This window comes from Elephantulus edwardii, unplaced genomic scaffold (genome assembly GCF_000299155.1).
Source record: "Elephantulus edwardii isolate Elephantulus edwardi_28Jun2011 unplaced genomic scaffold, EleEdw1.0 scaffold00128, whole genome shotgun sequence".
Classification (NCBI taxonomy): domain Eukaryota; kingdom Metazoa; phylum Chordata; class Mammalia; order Macroscelidea; family Macroscelididae; genus Elephantulus; species Elephantulus edwardii.
Genome location: NW_006399878.1, coordinates 3,213,554 through 3,233,276, shown reverse-complemented (window position 1 = coordinate 3,233,276; position 19,723 = coordinate 3,213,554). Strand labels below are relative to the sequence as shown.

The window sequence follows — 19,723 nt, the reverse complement described above, 5'->3', positions numbered from 1 at the left end:
GGGCCATGGGTAAGTAGAAGACTGGTCCCAGACATCAGCTCCCCTCCCTCAAATCTGTAAGATTTGAAAGGAGGATTTGTCAAGCACCATACCCTATCTCTCTTGTTAAAATCTTCTTGTCATATATCTGAGAGTAGCACAGTTGACTCTGTGCTTCATAAATACATTTTCACTCCAATCTTTCCCCTCTGAAAGCATTTCAAAAGGAAAAAGTAAATTCCTAGCATATGCTCTAGAGGGCATGGCTCTAGGTGGATGGCTCACCTAGAAAGAAAGATAAGGTTGCCATAGACAATATTAAAGGAAGCCTGGGCTCCCAGGAGTGGATGGTTGGTGCAAGCGGTTAAGCCTTCAACTACTAACTAAAGAGCTAGCATATTGAACCCACCTAAAGGGGCCCTAACGAGCTCTGATGGCCTAGTCTGGAGGGTGTTGTGCTGCACATCTTGGTGGCTCAAACCTATTAGCAGATCTGCAGGAGAAAGAGGGACAACAATTCCCTCCCCTGCAGTGTACAGCCTCCAAAAGCCCAAGGAAGGATCAGCTAGGAGTAGCTAGGAGCTCTGGTAGCATAGCCTACAGGGGATCGTGCTGCTGCCACAATGGTGTCACCTCTCTGGGCAGTTAAAATCCGCCAGCAGCTCTGTAGAGAAAAGATGAGCAACTTCATGATTTACAGCCTCCATAAACCCACCGGAGGATCAGCTAGAAGTCTGACCTGATGACACTGAGTTTGAGTGGAGATAGGCACCTTGGGAGAAAGGCCAGGCAATCTCCTTCCAAAAGATCACAGCCTTGAACATCCTCTGAAGCACGGTTCCACAGCACAGCCCGTGCCATGACTCCTCAAGTCAATTGTATGGCAACAGAGTTGGTTGGCTGGGCCCATGTTCTCCTGGGTTTTGTTGGTACAGTATTCTTAATTGACATGATGAAAAGAAATAAGTGAACATTCTAGTCACCTCAGGAAGGAGGAGGAAGAATGTGGTGCTTCAACTACGATGTCCAGCTGGATTGAAGGTTTGCTATTAATCCACAGTGGATACATAGATGGGCAAATTGAACAGCTGTGGACTGAGCACGTGTGATTTCTACATTATATTGGATGACTCTCTACCTGTTGTTGTTGTTGTTGTTGCTGTTGTTTTATATGCTGTCCACTCTGGGAGGTTTCAGAGTCTCTAAATCACATAGGAGGAGATTGACCATTGAACAGCCTGCGTTTGGGTTGACAGCACAACAAAGACCACAAAGCTCCTTTCTGTAAATATGTCCATGTTTATAATAGAGATAACGGGAGAAAAGTTGTAAAATTTCTTAATCATAACCAAATACTCTGAGGGAAGGGTTGCTGGTCCTATGTTGTCTCTGGGGACATCAAGGTCAACTGGTAAAATATAATTCATAAGGACAACGATTTCTTTTTTCTATCCTGTTTTGTGTGCTACCAACTCAAAGGCCAGTGGTTCAAATCCACCAGCTGCTTTACAGGAGAAAGGTGGGCAATCTTCTCCCATGTGATTGATAGCCTCTGAATACCTGCTGGAGGGTCACCTATGAGTCGGTCCTGACTTGACAGCACATAACAAGAACAATTCTGCTTTGCTGAGTAGTGACAAGGGTCTTTCAAAGCAACTATGGCTCTCTCCCTGTCTTGACCAGACTCAACTCATTGCCATCAAGTTGGAACAGATTCACAGCTGACCTGTTGGATTTCTGAGGCTGTAAATCATACAAAAGGAAATAGCTCATCTTTCTCTCTCAGAGTCACTGGTCAATTCAAACCTCTAGAGAGGCATGACCTTTGGCTTAGCACTGTAACTACCTACAGATTATGCTTCCAGAGCTCTCTATGCCCAGAAACAATTACAACAAAGGACTAATGGATCACATTAACGTCAACTTTCAGGACCATGAGACCAGAAGAACTCGATGGAGCCAAGCTACCGTTGCTGACCACTCTAACGAATTACAGTAGAAGAAGGTCTTGGGCAGAATGGGAGAGGAATATGAAACAAAACTCAAACTCACTTTAAATCAATAGCTAAACTTGCTGGTATGATAGAGGCTGCTGGATCCTTTCCAGTGTGAAACTAATCTCATCTCTGTGGTTCAACTTTTAGTCATAGATTATTGTTGTCTTGTACTGTCGACTCAGAACGGACCCACAGCTGACCCTCCAGGACGTTTTTCAGAGGCAGTAAATCAAGCAAGAGGAGCTTGTCCAAATTTCTCCCAAGAAGCAACTGATGAATTCAAACTGTGTGCTTTTGGGTTGGCAGCGCAACTCCTTACTGCCAGAACTCCCTTTTTCAGACAATAAACAGGATCTAGGGTGTACCAGGGAGGTGTATAGAACTCCTTCAGCAATCAATAATGACAGCGTTTTCTCAGGAGTAATGGACTCACAGGCAGGAAGTGGAAAGAGGGCAGTTGCAATGTGGGTACTGTAATTAATGCCATAAAATAAAATATGCATGACTATTTGAATGGCAAACCACTTCGCTCTGTAAACTTTCATTCAAATAAAAAGCTTTCATTCAGTTTCCAATTAAAAAGAGAAATACAAACTTCCTTTCTTTAGAATTTATGGGACTGGTATAAATCACACCTAAGCTAGAGGAGAGAAGTTTCCTTCTTGAGAGCAGGCCTGGTAACAGAAGATTGGAAACTTCGATGTAGGAATAACTTTGATAAATTGTTAAGAGAGGGTTCCACACCACAGCAGGGGCCTGGTGAGAATGGAGGGAGGACCCTGAGGAACTGGGATGGACAGGCAGAGGTGTCTTCCTCTTACAGAGGCATCCCCACCCTTCCCCTTGTCCTTGCTGGCCCCCTTCCCTCTTCTTGCCCTAGACTTGCTGTAGTCAACGTCTTATACGCAGCTTCCTTTCTCATAAATGGCCACGACAGTTTTCTTAATAGTCATTACATGAAACTCATCCGTTCTGACAATTAGGTGGTGGTTGTTAGCCACCCTAGAACCAACTATGACTCATAGTGACCCTACGAAAAATGGATCTGAACCCTGCCTTATCCTGTCCCATCCACACCATCCCATATACTCCAACCCATTGCTAGTCACCAAACCAACGGCTACATGGTTTACCTTTATCTCACCACTAGGGGGCTCTAGTGGTCCAGTGGTAAGAAACCCCTGCAATCCCAAAGGCATGTGGTTCAAGTCCACCATGGGAGAAGGATAAGCAAGGTAGACTTCCTAGTAGTACAGAGTGCTCCCTTTTCCATACTGTATTTATATATTCCTGTATTTCTCACTAAACACTAAATCTCCAGTGACATTTCCTTTGAATTATAAATGTTCTTCAAACAGTTTTCCTGAGAAGAAAATAACCCTAAATAAAAAGAAATCAATAAACAAAATAAGTCAATGGGAAAAAAAAATAAGTTAAAGGATCTCTCTTTATTCCTAATACAGCAGTTATCCTTCCACACTCATCAAAGCCTGATTTCTGGGGACTGGCTACTCTTCAGAGTTACACTGATGTATGCATTGAATTGTCATCTGTAGCTATAAAAATAATTCTTGCTGAACTTGGCTTTAAAAAAAAAAAGAAAGACAACAGTATACGGTCTCATTGAAAAATTCAATAATTGTAAATAATGCCCTTAAAATGGCTAATTATGGGTTGAGTTTGTTCCAGACATATTAACAGTAAAACTTGTAAAAGCTGGCACCTGTGTAAGGCAGAAACCTGCCTTAGAAGAAAAATCCAAATATGTTTCACTAAAATAGTGACAGAAAAGTGGTTGGAGTACAACCTGCTGAAGACAGAAAACTTGTGAGACCTGGAAAACCAAGGCAGCCTGTTGGTCTGCAGTTCTTAGCAATTTCACATATCATAACTAAGAACAATTGAACAGCATTTTAGATAAGCAATAAAGACATAATTTCTTTCGAAGATGTTATACCGCCAGATTCTGCCAAAGAGTAGAGACATCTGCTGCTGTGTGCTCAAAACTCCAACCCATAGCCAGAGTTTCCAAAACTGTAAATCTTTAGTGTGCTTGAGGGGGTTTGATCTTTTCATTTACAGAGTAACTAACCACTTGCCACTGAGATATAAGACTGCTAAATAAAAGAAATGCAGACTAGAACCTTTCCCCCTCTGCTGTCTGTAAAGAGGTAAAATTTGCATTTCTGCCACTGGTTCCAGAGAGCCATGATGGCCTGTTGTTACATGCTATTGAGTCAACTATGCCTCATAGTTAGCCCATCTAAAGCAGATCTGAATCTTGTTCTATCCTGTGCCATCTTCATCAATTCTAACACACCTTATCCCATTGTTACAGTCACCATGTCAATCTGTCTTGTTGAAGGTCTTCCTGTCTTATGCTGACCCTCCACCTTTCCAAGCATAATGTCCATTTCCAAGGACTGGCCTCTCCTAACAATATGTCCAAAATATGTGAGATAGGTTCACCATCCTTGCCCCCAAGGATTCCCCTGGTTTCATTTTCTCCACCTGTTTGCTCTTTTGATAGTCCATGGTTTAGTACTCTTCTCCAGTCAAAGGCATTTATTTTTTTTCTACCATCTTTAAGCATGATCCAACTTTCAGATGAATAGCAACCAGTTGAGACCTATTGTTGTTGTTGTGTACTGTCGAGTCAGAACCAACCCAGAGCTGACCCTCCAGCGAGTTTTGAGAGGCAATTAATCACATAGGAGGAGATTGCCCATCCTTCTCCCGCAGAGCAGCTGGTGGCTGCAGCAGATCTTGTCACTAGGTCACCAGAGCTCCTTAATTGAGACCTAGTGGTAAGGAATTGTACTGCCAATCCAAATGCATAAAGTTTGAGTCTCCCAACTGCTAAGAAGGAGAAAGATGGGTAAGCCCCTCCTGCGTGTTTACTGGCTCTGAAAATTCGCTGAAGTCTCAACTACGAGTTGGTTCCAACTTGAAGGCACACAACCACATCAACTTTTGATGCCTTACTTTTCATTTCTTAAATCACTATTGCTCATCTTCCTTTTTTGAGATCATTTCAAGCCTACTTGTTGTTAGATGCATCTCTTTTCCTTTGCTATTTAACTAGTCAAAGCTGTATCATCACTGAGCCTCCGTTGGTTTCCAGCACTGTGGATCAGAGGAGATTGTCTGTATTTCTCTGGCAGAGCCACCAGAGAGTTGGTTCGGGGATAGCATTGCAATTCCCTATGCCACCAGAGTTCCCTAGCTGCCCTGTCATGGTGATACTGTGCAATGAAATGCTGCAAAGTCCTGCACCAAACCCAGGATGGACTCGTGTTGTTGTTGGTTTCATGTGCATTATTCAGTCAGACCTGACTCATTGCTAACCCTCCAGCTGGTTTTCAAAGGCTGTCAATTGCAGGCTTCAGATCTATTGTTCATAGGGTCTCTAAGGGTTTTTCTTGACTCAGTGGCACCTAACAACAAATGCGATGGGAGGTGATTGCCCATTTTTTCTCCATGAAGCAGCTGGTGGATTCAAGCCTTTGGGTTGGCAGTGCAACTCCTTACCGTTTAAGCCATGATGAAGGGCTGAGGGCCAGGCTTTTGAGAATCAGAGTTTTCATTGATTGACTTTCAGAAAAAAATTACCAGCCCTTTCTCATGGTGACCCTCAACTTAATAGAATCCTAAAAATGCTTTGCAAGTGATTATTATTATGTGATGTCTAGTTGAAAATAATGCATCATCAACCCTTCAGAGGATTTTTAGAGGCTCTAGGAGATTGTCTTTCTCCTCCATAGCAGCTGGTAGATTAGAATCCCTGGCCTTTGGGTTGACAAGGTAACTTCTTACCCATTAGGCCATCAGAGCTTCCTTTCTTACTGGCAGTAATTCAAAAGCTCAGCGCTGTTGGGTTGAAACTGAAGAGATTGCCCTTCTTTCTTTAACAGAGCTGCTGGTAGACTCTAACAGCCAAGGTGTGACCTTGAGTTAGGAGGGCAACTACCTAGGCCACAGGGCTTCCTCTGATCGGTGGCATAAGGATGATATTCACAGGAAAAGTTGATTCCTGTCACGTTTCATTTTTATACTAACGTATCCTAGAGGATACCAAATAAAACAAGTGTATAAAGTACTACATCAAAATAAAGTATGCACAAATATAGTGACACTCATGGGACAGAAATTTTCTCGTTAATAATTTAGTCTCACCTTAACTGATATTTTCTATGCATTTTTAATCAATAACTATTTTGAAGATGAGCTATAGACATTTGGTGTTATGGTAGTTATTGCAGGAGAGAAAGTTATTTTGTTGAATCCAGACACAGAACGACATTGCCAAAGACACACATACAGTCTTAGATCTCTTTGATGTAATTCATACAAATCAGTATTTCATTTCTAAGTGAATATAATTTCCTTCAACATACTTGTGCTGTAGTATAAATACAGATACTCATTAATGTTAACTGAAATTGTGTCTATTATCTATATAAATAGTAGTTGCATATTTAAGTCAGTTACAGTACATTTATTTTAGGTATTTCTAAGTAGTGAGAGGAAGGTGAGGAAAAGAAAATCTCAGACACATTCAATCTCCCTCGAGCCCCCGGTCTTAGCAGTCATAGAGCCAGCTTTAGGTCTAAATACCTTCAGGATCTCTTCTAGAATTTTTACGAACCCCTTAAAGTGCAACTACATGAAGCTGACAATGGGATCCCAATTTGCTATACACCTTCACTGCATATACAACAAAATATTATTAAAACGCTAAGTTTAGAATTGCTACCAAAAAAAAAAAAAAAGGAAAATGGGTTGGGAAAGAGTTGGAAGGAACCACCGGACTCTTGGGAGGAGGTAGTGACAACGACTCTCACTAAATAATTTAAAAGGAGAGTTAAAATATTCAGAGAATAAAATAATCAAAGCAAAACAACTTGCTTCTAACTGTGACAGGCCCGGCTTCTCCCACCCCCAACCCCCTCAGAACATTGCGCATCACCTTTTAATGGCGCATTTCCGATCCCCCCTCCCGCAGCCCCGGCAAACCCGGTGGGTGATAAGATTTCCTGACATTCCCACTCAGTTGTTTCACCGGGACTGTAAACCCAGCCCTCCCTCACTGCCTTCAGCCTGTTTACCCAGGAGCGACAAGTTGAAGCAAGAATTTTCCAAGCCCAGAGCAAGGACCTTGGCCTCAGCGCCTAAAGACTTTGTAGTGGTGCATTTATCGGGGTGAAAACCTAGCTCCCCACTTGCCCCGGACTACTGAAGGTTCTGTCCGCAGAAGCCTCAGAGATCGGTCACCCCAAAGCCAGGGAGCCATTTAACGCCCTCCCCTCCCCCGCGTGCGTCCTAGAGCAAAGTGGGGACGCTCTAGCCACCAAGTGTCCGGAGTTGCGGGCACTGTGAGAAGGGTCATCCTCGCCCCCAGCCCTGCACCGAGAGCGGGCCGCTCCCTAGCCCCCCAGCATCCTCCTCCTCCGGGGTTTACCCAGACCCAGGGTCAAAGGGGGCAAGGTGGACCCCTCCGTTCGCACATGGAGCAGCCCTGAGGTGCCCAGTGGCGAGGGGCGCACGGGCGAGAAAGGCTCCTGGCGCAGTGAAGCCGCCGCGCTCCTTCGAATCCTCCCGAGGGCGCAGCGCCCGCGCGGGGGAGGCGGCGGGGGTGGGGACGGAGCGGGGGCGGAGCGGCGGCTCCCGCCTCCTCTTCGCTCCTCGTCCTCCTCCTCCCACAACCATCGCCTCCGCCCGGCTGAGGAGCCCGGAGTCCGCGGCGCTAGCTCGGGGCTGCGCGATGGGGAGTTAGCGCCACGGCGGCGGCAGTGGCCGCAGCGCAACCGGCCGCCGCCACCGGACCGGTTCCGCCGGGGGAGCCGGGCGCGGCCAGTCCGCCCCGGAGCCAGGCCCGCAGGCGGCGGTGGCGGCGGCGGAGCTGGGCAGGTGGATGCGGCTGGAAGATGGCGCCCTCGGGCCCGGGCAGCGTCAGGCGGCGGTGCCGGCGGGTTCTCTACTGGATCCCGGTCGTGTTCATCGGCCTCCTGCTGGGCTGGTCCTACTATGCCTACGCCATCCAGCTGTGCATAGGTAAGTGCGCGCCCGCCCGCGCCCTCCACCAGGAACTCTGCGGCCCCCACGCCACCTGCATTCGGGGGTGCCCAGCCGCCAGCTCCCAGAGAGAGACGACGCTGCCCTGTTAACACCTTTCTCGCCGTCCCGGGACTGGGAGAACCTGGGCGCGCTAGGGCGCGCCGGGTCTCTTTGCACTCAGCAGACAACCCTGTGCCCCAGGCACTGCCAGCTGAACTAAATCTCCGCTGCACGGGAACCCAAAGTAGCCTCTGTGCAACCTTCCTTCTGCACCCTTAGCTTCTCTATAACAACTCTCTGGGTACCGTGTCACCGTCACCCCAACTCACTAGCAGCTGAACCACCCCAGCCACACCCCCTAGCTGGGCAGGACGGCGCCGGGAGAACTGTGGTCTGCGCGCAGGATGAGGCCAGGGAGCTGCTCTGTGGGCTCCTGGGCGCGAGGCCGGGCCCAGAATCCGAGCTGCGCCAAACTCTCCCAGCATGGTAGCCTTGGCTTTGGGTGTCAGAGCTACTGCTTTCTGGCTGTCTTGAGTCTACTTTAAGTGATCTGATGCCAGCGCTTTTTGCTTTTTTCGCTGCTTTTATGATTTGAAGATTGTTAGACACTTTGTCGTGTGGTAGTAGAGGTGGAGGAGAAATAATAGGCAGTATTTTCAAAGCCATGACATAGATGTTTGAGTAGGGGGCCGGAGAAAAGTGACCCTCTAAGGATTTTTTTTTTTTCACGCAAAGAACCAACTGGCCCAAGTCCAAGTTTTAGGCACCAGAAAGGGTTGTAAAGGTACTTTCAATGCTGATATCTTTTTAAACTGGTGAATACAATTATGCTCTTTAATGAAAGCTAGCTGGCTTCTGCCTTCAGAGGTTCCGTGTAAATTGATCAGGCCTTTGAGAAAAGAACTAGAGGAAGAGGTTTCTGGCCAGTGGAGACTGGAAATGCTTTTGTGTTTGGCATTTCACCTACAAAAGTGTCAGCCTTTTGCCCTACCAAACACTGAGCCTTGGGTGGGTCAAGGAGAAAGGTTAAATTGTTGACTCTTCCCACTTTATAGCGTTTTTCAAAGCTTCCAAGATCCAGACATAGAATATTGCCTCTCAAAATGCTGCCCCTTGAGGGAAATGGCAGGTGTCAGAATAATATACCCAAATAATTACTAAAATAACTTTTAAGGGACTTGATACTACATATGGTTTTTAATGCTGTTATTATTACTTTAAGGACTCCTGGTGGCAAAGTAGTTAGAGAATTTGACTGAAAGGTCAGTGGTTCAAATCCACCAGTCACTTGGAGGGTGAAAGAGGAGGCAGTTTGCATAAAGAATACGGCCTTAGTTCTGTCATTACCACTATATTTTCCACCTGCTGATTCTTCTTATTGTTTATAACATTCACGTTCCAATCGCCAGTAATTACCAATGCATCTGGATTGCCTGGTTGATTAATTTTGAACTCCAGAAGAAGGTAAAGCGTCTTGAATTTCTTCATTATTGACTTTAATATGTAAATTGGTTTGATATGTAAATTTGAATACTAGAATAATAGCTGTTTTTATTGTAGGTGAATAGGTATTATCCTGTCACTGATAATGTAATTATTAATAAAATAATAGAAGACAAGCCAAAAAAATTAATATGGCTTTAGATAACAAGAACATAGAAACAGCCCAAATGTCCAAACACAATCAAATAGATTGAGAAATTGTGGTGTATTCATGGTATGCAGCACGCAGGACCAATGATTTTGAAAATCACTACCTAACTTGGAAGGGACTGGAGAGCATAATGCTAATTGAATTAACTCAGTCTTGTAAGGACAAATACTGTATAATACCATAGTACTATTAGTGTAGAAATAGAAAGATGACAAGTAAAACGTGTAGGAGGATCCAAGGGATGAGGAGAGAAGCAGAGAGGGGTGAGGATGGACAGGGGAATAATCATAGGGTCACACAATTTGAAGCTTAGAAGGAGGGTTGGGTAAAGGAAATGGGAAAGATCTGGTGTGAAAAACAATGTGTACCAACTTTGTAAGCAGACCAGTATAAAATAAAAATTTTGTGGGTTTGTTTTTTTTTTTTAAAGAATACAGTCTTGGAAACCCAAGTCCTTGTTATAATTTGACCTACATTGTCAGTGTGAGTTGGAATTGACATGAATGCAGTTTTATTATTACATTGTTTATTCACGAGATAGAAGGGGAATCTTTTTATATTAAAAAATGAGTCTGTTTAGTGCTTTTAAAATGCACACAGAAAAAGAAGATTGAATTACACTAAAATCTTCAAGACTACATGCTTTCTGAAGCATTTTGTAATTTTCATGTTCACTTTTAATGTCAAAGAGCTTGCTTTGCTGAAGTACATGGTATGTTACATAACTGTTAGGAGCCTTTGTTGTATCTTACTCATTTACCCTCTTAAAAAGAGAAGAGTTTCATTTAATGTAACTGGTGCATAGGAGGAAGACCTAGAAGGCCTTGATTATACAAACAGGAAGCTTATACTCATAAACCATCGCATTAAGTTAAGAAGCTTAACCCAATGCAGTGTCTCTTGACAATCAGAAGGAAGTGCTTATAGGCAAGGAGTACTCTGCCTCCCTTACAAGGGCCTTTGCATCCAGCTGACATGCTACCACGGGAGGCCATAGCATATTAGGTAGACAGGTGGCAGAAGCACAAGAGGCAAACTAAATAGAAAATTGCTGTTCTTGTGGACTGTGTTTTCATCCAGACTTCCTACCAGTTAAGTCATATCTGAAGTATCCACAGAATCTCCATCACGATTTTGTTGTGTTAGGTGCCATCAAGTTGGCTCTGACTCATAGCTTGACCCTCCAGCATCCTCATAGTCCTGGCAGTGTTGGAGACATTGTTGTGGTTGCTGTACCAGTCCATCCTGTTGAGGGTCCTCCTCCTCTTCATCAGAGGAAGACTCTTCAACATCCTGCATTATGCAGATGACGTAACCTTGCTTACTGAAAGTAAGGAGGACCTGAAACTCTTGGTGCAGGAGAGCAAAGAGTATACAGCCTTCAATATCCCAACATCAAGGAAACAAAAATCCTCACCATAGGACCAATAGGCAACGTCATGATAAATGGAGAAAAGATTGAAATTGTCAAAAACTTCATCTTAGTTGGATCCACAAGCAACACCCTTTTTAGTAGGAATCAGGAAATCAGAACACATACTGCATCGGAAAAGTCTGCTATCAAGTACCTCTCCAAATTACTGAGGAAGAATGATGTCAGTTTGAAGACTAAAGGCCAGTTGATTCAGGCCATGGTCTTTTCAATCACTTTCTTGTGCATCTGAGAGCTGGATGATGACTAAGGATAACAGAAAAATTGGTTCCTTTGAGTCATTGTCTTGGAGAAGAGCACTGATTATCCATCCTGTGGTCTGCCAAAAGAATCAACAAATATGTGTTGGAGATAATAAAGCCAGAGTGCTCCTTGGAAGCAAAGGTGGTGAAACTGTTTCATACACTTTGATCATATTATTTGGAAAGGGTGTTCCTTGAAGAGGAAAGGTATAGGGTGTGAGCAAAAGAGAGGGTCACCTTCAACCAGATGGATTGACGTAGTGACTTCAGTAGTGGGCTCAAGTATGTCAGAGATAATGAGGAAGGGACAGATAGGACAAGGCTCAGAACTGTTGTTCATAGGGTCTCTATGAGTCAAGGGCATCTAAAAACAGCAGCATAATTTCCTAGTGGCAAAGAACAGCATTGCCCACCCAAAGGCACTTGGTTTGACTCCCTCATTGGCTCTGTGGGAAAAAGATGGACAGTGTCCTCCTGTGTAATTCACTGCCTCTGAAAATACACTGGAGGGTCAGCTATGGGTTGGTTCCAACACAATAACACAAAGACAACAATATCACGAATCATCGTTAACTCCATAGCGTCTCCAACAACGTTACTTAGCATGAAGTCCTCCTCCAGGGACTGCTTTTAAGACAGATAACATGGTCAAACTGTTCAAACGAAATAGTGATATTCACAGTCAATTCTATGAATCATTCTAGCTGTACTTCTTCCAAGGCAGGTTGTTTGTTTGGGTTTTTGTTTGTTTTCTGACAATCTAGGGTATATTCAATATTCTTTACTATTCTGTTATGTGCCATTGAATTGGAACTGACCACAGCTGACCCTGCAGTGGAGTTTCAGAGGCAGTAAATTACATGGGAGAAGATTGCCAATCTTTCTCCCATGGAGCAGCTAGTGGATTCAAACCACATGCCTTCAGGTTGGTTATACAGTTATTTACCCCTAGGTTAGTCAAAAGGTAGCATATCTTTTTTTTTTTTTTTAACTGCCTAACTGATGTAGTCTCGCCTTAATACTTTACCTGGCAATCTTGGAAAAGTTGAAAATAAAATTAAACACCACTTCCCCATCATTGTCTGCCTGGCCTGGCACAGTGCCTGCTGCATGGAAAACAAATCAATACATGAGGTTGAATGAACTATAAATAATTCAGAGACAGTATCTCCTAGGTTGTAAAAAACTGGCTTTTGATAATTCTGCTGTTATAGAAAAGAAGCCCTTTTGGCACAAACAGTTACGTACTGCATTACTAATGGAAAAGTTGACAGTTTAAACTCAACCAGTGGCTCTAAGAGCAAAAAAAGTGGTCATCTGCTCCCATACAGATTGTTGTTGTTGTTGTTGTTGTTGCTATTAGGTGCTGTCGAGTCAAGCACAAGTCATAGCTACTCTGTGAACAAAAGATCTGAATGCTGTTCTATCCTGAGCCATTCTGACACTTCGTGACACACAAAAGCTCATTACAGCAGTCACCATGTCAGTAGACCTAGTTGAGGGTCTTGCTCTCCTTTGCCGACCCTTCACCCTTCCGAGCATCCTGTCTTTTCACAGAATAGCCCCTCCTAGCAACATGCACAGAGTATGTGAGGCAAAGCCTCCTCATCCTTGCCTCTAAAAAGCACTCCAGCTATACCTTCTCCACAACATATCTGTTTGTTCTCTTGGCCATCCATGGGATATTCAGTGCTTTTCTCCAACACCACAGCTCAAAGGCATCAATTCTTTTTCTGTCATCCTTATTCATTGTACAGCTCTCAGATGCATACTAATAATTGGAAAGATTATGCCCTGGATCAGATGCACCTTAGTCCTCAAATTGACATCATTACTTTTCTATAATTTGGAGAGGTCTCTAACAGGTTAGGAAACCCTGCGGGGCAGTTCTGCTCTATCACCTGGGGACAACTGTGAGCAGAAAATTGTTCATTGATATCTAACAGCAACACTGCAGTAGAAACAATAAGTAAATAATCTATCTAGAAGACAGAGCAAATTGGCAATGTTTTTAAACCTAGAGATAATGACAGTTTAGGAGTGATAAACTTCAGAAGTCTTGGATAGCTTTGGTCAGATTTGTGTTGGGAGTTACTGTGGAGTTGATCCCCATTGCATGGAACCCCAAGAACTAAGGAATTAAACCACGCCTCGTCTTGCACCCAACCTGACGGTCTCCTGCAGATTGGACTATTGTGATCCATAACACAGGAAGTTCATTGGCTGCTTTCCTCCTAGACCATCTTACTCTGAAAACTGCACTGAACCCTCTTTATTATCAGAGAAGCATGCAGGTTTCTACTGATAGAGAGGAGATGGGTGCTGGCTCGTGGGTCAGGAAGTGAACTCTGGTCTCCTCTGTGGAAGGAGAGGATTCTGCTTACCCACTACTGCCTCACACCTCATTTGGGTTCCTTACACACTCACTTACGCAGTACAATTGGAACTGACTCGTAACTGCCTCTCCATTGGGCTTCTGAGGCTGTAAATGGCATAAAAGGAGATTGATAATTTTTCTCCTTTGGAGCAACTGGTGAACTCAAATTCCAAAGGAGGAAGACCTTTGGGTTAGGAGCCCTACTCACTATAGACTATGCCTTTGGAGTCAAAATTAATTGTTCAGTCCCCTTACAGGCGCTTGAGAAGACAGCAGCTAGTGTGGCAAACATAAAACACCAACCTCTTATCCTTTTCACAAACAAAAATAAGTGGAATGCCACCCTCCCCGCACTAGTCCTCTCCCCCAGCATTAATTATTTTGTCAACTGTCTTGCTTCTTGTGGATAGCTTTCTTTTATAAGCCATATTTATAATCAAAAGCTTAACGATGTTCCCAGTAAAGCACTGGCCAAGCCCTGACAATAAAGGATGGGAATAGGAGGCTGGAAACTGGAGTAGGTAAATGGAGAATACATGACCGATTTACCCTGGCTCTCCTTTCCCATCTGCTGTCAGCTACAAATGACCCTGAATAGAAATTGCTCTGTGCCCTTCGCTGAATGAACTGCAGTTTAGGAGTAGTACTTATGCTGGTATCCTTGGAAACTGGAGATAATGATTCTCATTAGAGTTAGTTTCTATATTTAACATTGTGGATGTATGTGGCTCTCTAGGCATTCTTTCTGTTAGCATCATTTTTGCTTAGTGTTTGTATTTCATAAAAATGAACTCATATTTTTCCAGAATATTTGTATGTAAAATGTATAGCATGTGCATATATTGTGTAAGAGTCACGTATTTTGGGTGAGTTTGCTTCCTACTCTGTTAAAGTAAACTAGGATTGCCATTCTTTACAACCGTGCAGTTCAGGATTACCTATTTTTCTTATTAACAGTTATTGCTAGACTTTTGAGTCTATTCCGACTCACGATGACCTTATGTACAACACAAAGAAACACTGTGTGGTCCTGCGACATCCTCACAATCATGGCTGTGCCCATTGTTACAGTCATTGGTCCAGTCTTCTCATTAACCAGGCCCTTTTATTCATGTTAGGAAGCTCTGGGGATGTAGTCTAGAGTTGCTCTGCTTACCTAAAGGCAGTGCTGCTTTGGAGGTTGAAATACACCAGCGGCTTCTCAAGAGAAAGACGAGCAGTCTCCTTCCACTTAATTTACAGCCTCTCTAAAGCCCACTGAAAACTCAGCTGTGAGTCTGTTTCATGTCAACAATGAGTTATTATTTCTTTTCCCTTCTCATTACTCCTCTCTCCTTCAAATGCCTCCTCTACTCCTGTTTTCTTTTGTGTGTTTTCTGTCTTTGGTCTCTTTAGTGATTGTCAGGTGATGCTGAGTCATAGCGACATGATTAACAACAGAGCCAAACACTGCCCTTTTCTGTACATCACTACGCTCTTCAGTTCATTGTTACAGTTGCTGTGTCAATCCATCTTTGTTGAGGGTCTTGTTTTTCTTTGAAGCTTCTCTATTCACAGCATGATGCCTTTTTCCAAAGAAATGGTTTCTCCCTGTCAACATGCCTAAAGTGTGTGAGGTCAAGTGTTACTCACCTTACCTCTCAGAAGCACCTGGTTGCAATTCCTCCAATTTGGGCTTGTTCTCTTGGCAATCCAAAAGAATTCAATACTCTTCCTCAACATCACATTTCAAGGGCATTGGTTCTTCTGTCATCCTTATTCATGGTCCAACTGTTGAATGCACAGGAAGTATTAAAAAAAAAACAACAAAAAAGCAACCACCACCCGTGGCTTGAATCATGTGTGCTTTAGTCTTCAAACTGACATTCTTGCTCTTTAGCACTTTATAAAGATCGGTGACAGCACATTTTCCCAATACAACATGCTTTTTGGTTTCTTGACTGCTTTTACCATTAATTTTGATTGTGGATCAAACCAAGTACGTGAAATAATTGACAACGTCAATCTTTTCTCCATCTGTCATGATGTTTGTCTGTTGGTCCAGTGGTAAGGATTTTTGTTTTCTTGATGTTGAGATTTAATTCATATAGGAGGATCTTTGATCTTCTCCAGCAAGTGTTTCAAGACCTCATCACTTTAAGTGAGCAAGGTTGTGTCACCTGCATAATGGAGATGGTTGATGAAACTTCCTCCAATCCTGATTCCACATTCTTCTTCCTAGAGTCTAGCCTCTTTTGTGATTTGGTCAGCATACAGATTGAATAGACATAGAGAAAGGATACACCATTAACATGCACCATTTCTGCTTTTAGACCATGCATGTAGAGGTCCTTTGCTGTGTTTGAGAACTTCTTAGTCTATGTACAGGTTTCACAGGTGTTCCGGTATTCCTAGTCTTCTAAGTGTTAGCCATAATTTGTTGTTATCCACAGTCAAATGTTTTTGCTTTGCCAGTAAACACAAATAATCCTTTTTCTTCTATTCTTTGATTTCAACCAGGATTTCTGTGATACCAGCAATGCCCCAGCCATGGCCTCTTCTGAATTCAGCTTGAATTTCTGCCAAGTCTCTGTTGATATACTCTCCTAGGCATTTTAAAATAATCTTCAGCAAGCTTTTCTGTACATGTGATAGTAATATTTGATAATTTCTGCTTACTGTTGGAACACCCTTTTCTGGGATGGGAGCAGTTAAGTATCTCTCTCTGTAAATGAGCCAAGTGTTGTCTTCAAAATTGCTTCACATAGACTGGTAAGCAGGCCCAGGGTTGTATCTGTTTGTTGAAACATGTTACTTGGTATTCTGTCAATTCCTAGGGCCTTACCCCCCACACCCCCTGCCCCCATGCCTCCAGTGTGGCTTGAAATTCTTCCTCCATCATTGGTTTTTGATAATGGACTACTTCCTAAAATATTGATCAATTCTTGTTGGTATAGTGACTCTCTCTATAGGTTCCTTATGTCTTCTTTTGATGCTTCCTGCATCATCCGAGATTTTACCCATAGAATCCTTTATCATTGCAACTGGAGGCTTAAGTTTGTTTTTCAGTTCTTTCAGCTTGAGAAATACGGTGTTCTTTGCTTTTTGATTTTCTGACTGTAGTTTTTTTACACATCCTGTTAAAGGCTTAGCTTTGCCTTATTGAGTTGCCCTTTGAAATAATCTCCTGATTATTTTTACTTCAATATTATTCCCTTTTGTTTTAGCCTCTTGACATTCAAGATCATTTCCAGCGTCTCTTCTCACATCCATTTTGGTCTTTTCTCTCTTTGTAAGGACCTTATGTTTTCTTCATGGATGATATCCTTCACATCACCTTACAACTCATCTGGTTTTCAGTTAATAGTGTTCATGTAGCAAATCTATTTTTGAAATGGTTTGTAAATTCAGATGGAATAGACTCAAGGTCATATTTTGTTTTTATGAACTTGTTTTCATTTTCTTCAACTTCAATTTGAACTTGCACGTGAGTAATTGATGCTCTGTTCCACAGTCAGCACTTGGTCTTGTTTCCACTGCTGATATTGAGATTCAATAGTTTGTTTCCAGAGATGCAGTCAATCTGATTCTCAGGTAATCCATCAGATGAAGTTCATATATATGAGCACTCTATATTTTTAACAATGTATTTGCAGTAAGTAAATCATTGACTGTACAAAGTTGTATCATTTGACCTCCAATCTAATTTTTTGTCACCAAGTCTTTATTTTCCAAATATCAAGTTCTTTGGTTTCAATTTCAGTATTCCAATCACCAGTTATTACTAATGTATCTTGATTGTATGTTCTTTCAGTTTTAGGCAGCGGAAGTTGTTAGAAGTCTTCAGCTTCTTCCTTTTTGGTTTTAGTGGTGGTGCATATATTTGCGTAATAGTTGTATTAACAAGTCTTCTTTGGATTTGTATGAATAATATCCCATAACTACTTTAGGGCAAATTTTGAAATGTACTTTGTGACTGTGAATGCAATACCTTTCTTGCTCCATCTGCCACTCCAGGCATAAAAGTTCCTATGATAATCTGATTCAAATTGTTACAATACCGGTCCATGTTCGTTTACTAATTTTAGGTTGTCAATCTTTATGTGTTCCATTTAATTGCAGGCAACTTCCATCTTTCTTTTAGTTAGTTATTTTTCCATAAAGTAAGGTAAATTGAAAAAGTAGAATTTGCACATCATGGTGCAGTAGTAGAGGCAATAAGAGTAGTTACCAGGAGCTCTGGTGGTTTAGGAGGTAAGGAGTTGCACTGCCAAGCCAGAAGCAGACAGTTGGAATGCCCCAGCTGATCCATTGGAGAAAGATGGACAGTCCCCTGGTGTGTGATTCATAGCCTCTGAAAAATTGCTGGAGGGTTAGCTATGAGTTGATCCCATCTCAGCAGCAATGAGAGATAGAGGTGGAAAGGTAGTTAGTTTGTAGCCTCAGGATTCTCAGGACATGGTTTATATGTTTTACTGAATAATTACAGCAGCTAGTGTATTGAAGTTGCATGTTGTGGAAAATAACTAAATTAATTCTCTTTTACTATTGTTGCTTGCTGAAACTGAGGAGGACCTGCAGCACTTGCTGCACAAGGTCAAGTACTATAGTCTTCACTGTGGATTAAAGCTCAACATCAGGAAGACAAAGATTCTCACCACCGGGCCAATTGGCAGCACTGTATCAGATGGAGAAGAGATTGGGGTTGTTACCAATTACAACTTGCTCAGCTCCACAATCAACACTCTTATTCCCAGCAGTCAGGAAATCAAAAGACGAATTGTATTGGGAAAATCTGCTGTCATAGTCCTCTTCAGAGTGCTGAAGAGCAACAGTGTCAGTCTAGATACAAAGATGCACCTAATCCAGGCCATGGTCTTCTCAATTACTTGATATGCTTCAGAAAGTTGGACAATGACTAAGGATGACAGAAGAAGAATAGATACTTTCGAGTTATGGTGCTAGAGGAGTTTTGAACATACCATGAATTGCCAAGAAATTAAGCCTCTCTTGGAGAGGGTGAAACCAAGTCTCTCCTTGGAGGCTAGCATTTTAAAGTTCTGCCTCACTTTGGGCAAGTGGCCAGCAGAGGTCGTCCTTGGAGAAGGACATAATGTCCAGCAAGGTGGGCAGACAACACAAGAGAGGACGATCCCAGATGAGATGGAGTGATACAGTAACTGGGGTGATGGGAGTTGGACAGTCAGAGTTAGTGAGACTGGCTCAGGTACACAGGGTCACTGCACATCACAAGAAGCTCAATGGTATATAAAAACAGTAACATAATATGGCAGGTTTGGAAGCAGGCGTGACATCACTTCCTAAATAACATGCCTCTGGAAACTCTATGAACTTTGATAAATGTCGATAGTTGTAGAGGGGCGTCAGACCTTTTGCATATAGGGTCGCTATGAGTTGTGCTTGACTCAAAGACAATCAACAACTGTTTCTTTTGTTATCATTTCAAATATACAGAAGGATTGCAAGAAATTTCCTTTTACTGTTTTTTACTTGTGATTTCATCGAACCATAAAGATGCCAAAAAGTGTAAAGATTGAAAATGTTAGAGATCTGGGCCAACCTCCTTCCTTTTTTGTATGTGAAGAATTTCCGTGTGCACTAGATCGCTGAAAGAACTAGGCCTAGACCCCAATTGAAGTGTCACCTACAACTTCAGCTGCTGAAGTATCCAAGTTTTAAAATGTTTCCATTTTCCCTCCATTCTCTCACTCAATCTCTCCTGCCCTACAGCATCATTTAGCATCTTTGCTAAACATTGTCAGTGTTGTTAATAAGAGTTAACAGAGCTCAGAAAATAAGCCAAGAGCCTCCCCACAACTATTTAAGTTTTAAAAGACTTTGCATTTGGTTCTGATAGTAAGTACTTTAGGCCTCTGAGGCCACTGGTCTATGTTGCAGTTACTCAACTTGACTACAGATGCTCAAAACAATTGTAAACTATACTTAAACAGACAGATGTGTCTGAGTTCCAATGAAATATTCTTC

General features: G+C 42.7%; 1 protein-coding gene across 1 annotated transcript in view; it reads left to right on the top strand.

Moving 5' to 3' along the window:
* The first annotated feature begins 7,551 nt into the window (after positions 1-7,551).
* The window catches only part of ZDHHC2 (zinc finger, DHHC-type containing 2), a 101,653-nt gene continuing 89,481 nt past the window's right edge, over positions 7,552-19,723 (top strand). The window contains exon 1 of the mRNA XM_006893554.1: positions 7,552-8,030. Within this exon, the coding sequence (XP_006893616.1) occupies positions 7,904-8,030 (127 nt within the window). The 5' untranslated portion in view covers positions 7,552-7,903. The remainder of the gene's footprint in view (positions 8,031-19,723) is intronic.